Source organism: Homalodisca vitripennis, unplaced genomic scaffold (assembly GCF_021130785.1).
Source record: "Homalodisca vitripennis isolate AUS2020 unplaced genomic scaffold, UT_GWSS_2.1 ScUCBcl_13152;HRSCAF=23250, whole genome shotgun sequence".
Classification (NCBI taxonomy): domain Eukaryota; kingdom Metazoa; phylum Arthropoda; class Insecta; order Hemiptera; family Cicadellidae; genus Homalodisca; species Homalodisca vitripennis.
Genome location: NW_025789264.1, coordinates 4,056 through 8,309, shown reverse-complemented (window position 1 = coordinate 8,309; position 4,254 = coordinate 4,056). Strand labels below are relative to the sequence as shown.

At 32.8% G+C, this 4,254-nt stretch overlaps 1 protein-coding gene across 1 annotated transcript; it reads right to left on the bottom strand.

Moving 5' to 3' along the window:
* Nucleotides 1–593, bottom strand: LOC124375089 (nedd8-activating enzyme E1 catalytic subunit; the record flags this gene model as incomplete). The annotated part of the gene is given in 1 exon segment (XM_046833209.1): nt 1–593. A coding segment is annotated over 1 exon segment (130 nt), but the record flags the coding sequence as incomplete, so codon positions are not given.
* Between the last annotated feature and the right edge of the window lie 3,661 nt (nt 594–4,254).

Sequence of the window (4,254 nt, the reverse complement as noted above, 5' to 3'; positions counted from 1 at the left end):
GTGGGACAACATTACAGCCAATAATTCTACTATTAATGAACTCAGCAGCAACTTCAGCCTTGGACAGACCTATATCTTTCCTCCGAAATAGGAACTGCCGATTCAAATTGGACAAATCGATGGTATCCATACAATAACATGAATCTTCAGAAATCAATTCAAAGCCAAATTTTTAAGTAATTCACAACAGAGTCCTCCTGCTCCCTTATTACATGAAGTTTAAAAGTATTCATGACAAATTTTAAAGTATTTGTTGATGGTTCAAAATCTGGATGACAAAATGGACCAGATCTTTCAAGCACTTTTCTCAAACTACTCCAGCACCTAAAAATATCCATATTTCTTGAAGGCACATCCATATCAAATAATCGTTTTTAATTTTGTTTAAAATCAAAAAGTATATTAATGTAGTTTCACCAAAAAAATCACTGGGACAACTGGGGCTTGAACTAATTTACAGCACACAAAATGTAACATTTAGAGCAAGATACACTGTAGTTATACCCGTTCCTGCACATTAACATAAAATAAAAGTAGCCTAATTAGAAAAAAAAATGCTACAAATTAATAATAAGAATTTTCTTTAAAAAAGGTAGAACATTACTTACGCTCGTTTGAAATGATCTGATTAGCACATATTAACACTCTGGGATCGGTGATTATTTCACGACACGAGAATATTAAAAATCACCGCACATCTTCTTTATCAAAATCTTTCGTTAACTAAATAAGTAAACATTTTCACTCAAATATAACAGCAGCCATTTTGTACATTTTACCACAGCCAACAAATTGCAAATAATTTTAATTTAACCTTTTTTTATTTTTAGGAGGTTTTCAATAGTGCCTGAAGGTGACAGGACAACGTCCTATAAAGATATTAAAACCCACTGTTTAAACTTTCTTTGGCGAAAGGTGTCCACATTACAATATAACTCTAAAAAACACACAAACATAGCAGTCGTGGGGACTGCCAGATAGAATGTGAAAACGGAAGAGTATTTTATAGTTTGTAGAAGTATAAAATTTTTTTAAAATAAAAACTATATGACAGAAAAGATTCTTATATGAAATTTTTTATGTTTTATTTATTCTAGTTACAATATTGATGGGTTAAACAAATCAATGAAAACAAAATATTAAAATACTAATGTGGTTGAAAAAATAATTTATATAAACAATTATCTCAACAATTATCTTAATTAAAAAATGTACCTGTAAGTATATTTACAAGAATATGTATTTTAACTGATAATAAAAGTTCAATGCAATTATCTATTAACTTGTTGTAATTTGTCTTATAATTTTTACTCAATACTTAATAGTTAGCTTAAACATAGAATTACAAGTGATGTAAAAAGACCGATATCGTGAACAACAGTGAGGTTGAACACCATCTGTACAAATTAACTACAGTTATTGCTACGGATAAAAGTATATAATTGTCAATATACATATTAAACCTCACAATATTTTTTAAAACTAATAAATTAGATGTTTTAAATTAACTTGGTTCTTTCGTAAGAAGGATATTTTTATTGCTACAATAAAAACTAAATTTATTGAGTTAACTACCGTGTATCAGTGAGCCTAATGCGCCAACTACAGTTCCGGCAGAAACGTTCACTCATCACTATTTCATACGCTTAACTACAGGTTATTAAACTAAATCTTTGTTCAATAATAAAAATTGATAAATTACAAAAAAATATTTCATCAATTTTCACACAACTTTCTCGCTGACAAATTTTGTGCCCTGACCAATAAAATAAATAAAAATCCTCGCTTACTACTTTTTTCTTTGTCATTGTAAACGCTATGTAAAATGTAAACACATAATCACAATTATTTCGAAATTTTTTTAATATTTAAAAATTGTACACCCAAATAGATTGCCGAGATATATTGAAGAGCTTTTAATTTGACGCATCTTACAAGATTGTACGAACATTTGGCTAGCGCACTTTTTAAATCGCGACGAGGAAAGACGTTAAAGGGCCACTGATTTTCGCAGTCTGTTTTCATACTCCGCCGGGACAGTTTTTTAAACAGCGAGACGACTGAACTTTTTCATGCAGGTTAGTAGTCCGCGGCCAAGTCTACGGTTAAAAAACACAGCGAGACTGACTTTTTCATGCAGGTTAGTATCTCATTAGCATGTCGGTGACGCAGAACCCGAGGATTTTACCGTGTACGCACAAACGCTCAACGCCCTCTAAAGCAACAGGTTTTCACTTAAAAAAAAAAATAATCTTACTACTTAGTACTTATACCTATAATTGCAGTAATGTACTTTAAACCGCATCATTACGTTGTGTATGGAGGTTCAAATAACAATTTCTTCTTCGTTTGAACCCCCACACAAGATTGTTTTAACGTTCGATTGATTACTTGAAGCTAAGTGTTTCTCTTTCCCTAGTTGGCACTAATTGCCAGAAAACCAGTGGTTTGTTTTGGCCTAGGTTGTATTTAATTTTCACCAGTGAAAAAAGTTATTCTAGGTATTTCATGAAAGTTCGAGCACTTAGCCCCAATAACGTATGATAATTGCAAACATTTTTAATAAAACCTTTATTTAGCTTGATGAGAGGTTAACGTATTGAGCCTATCCATTTTGTTAACACTTCAGTCCAAGGTAAAATAGTTATCGTAATCATTATGTTATGAATAAAAACACTAACTACCAGGCCATGTTAATTACACTATTTCTTATATTTTCATCTGTTAAAATAATGATAAAGTGATTAATTATTCTATTCAAGAAAATAACAAACCAGCACAGAGAAATTGTAGCGAACTGTGCTTGTGATGTAAACTCACTTGAAGTGGAAAAGTTTATCTTCAACATACTCTTGAATGTGGAATTTCCTTAAAATGTGGGGCACCACGTTACAAACCTCAATGATCTTCTTCTATTAACAAATACATTTAGCAGCAAAAAACTTTAGCCCCTGGAACAGACCCTTAATACGAAATAGTAAACAATTTTATCGACAACCTCTTTTGATTTTAATAAAACTATCCATTTTTCATGGCTTCCAAATGGCGCTGTAAGGGACTCCCTTTTTTCCATTGGAAATTTATCTATTTCGCCTGATTTTCATCTCTTTTAACATATAGGAAGAATGCATAGAAATAGACTGTCAAAATTCAGAACGAATGACGTCCAAACACGTGAAGAACGGATCAACTTAATTGTTTATATCTTTTTATTCTAAGACTCTATCATGCATTATGTATCAATAAATTAGTGGATATGTTATCAACTTCTTCTTGTATTTGATTCTGTTCCATGTTTCTCAAATGGATATTTTCCTCTAAAAAGGGTATAAATGATAAAATTATTTGTTTAACACTGACAAACTGATAAACGTGACTTTTTTTATATAATAGATATTTCTGACAGTGGGCAGGCCATCAGGGCATGGGGCTATACTGGGAGCTATGTGTCCTTGCTTGTATGACAGCATCTCTGCAACAAGCAGAATGGTTGCTTGACTGACTGTGTAATAACAATCTCAGGTCGGGTCTAGAATGTGGTTCGATGGGATATTAAGCCAGACTTTTTCATTAGGGTTAGTAATCTGAGTGTATGTCTTATTTGTCAAAGTGGGTATCGATGGTAGTAAAATCTAATTTAGTGGGTGTCTGTTCGTGCGTATGGCTAATGGACACCTAACCTAGTATGGACCCTAAGCTTGGAGAATTTTCCTAGGCAGAGCGCTCTCTCTCTATCTCTCTCTCTCTCTCGACGTCTCGGATGACATTCCACGAGTGATTCTGCTACCGCTGCTTACATGGGCCGTTGTCCTTTAAGAGTGGCCTCCTTCTCGCCAACTCAAGCTTCATTTTGGGAGGAAGGAAAACAAGTTTACTGGTCGTAATTAATGATATATACTAATAAAATAAACTCTGCCACAAATAGTGGGCTTCGGATAAATACAAAGAACATATTCTTGTTATTATTTTAGCTGGCTCTATATGAATGAAAAAATATAATATCTAAAACAGTTTTTGGTGCTTTATAATTCTGCTAAGAAAAATTTCTTACCTACCTGTGTACTATAAAAGCGGTTTAATGGCAAAATGGCTGTTTCATTACGATTCCTAGAACAATGCATATTTTTTAAACCGTATCGAGCAAAGCCATTTATTGCTTCAGTATCAAATGTACGGATAAACTTGGATATTTATCCTCTTGACAGACCGTACTTATTTCTGTTAGCCATTCAGGATGTCGAAGAACGGTAGTTT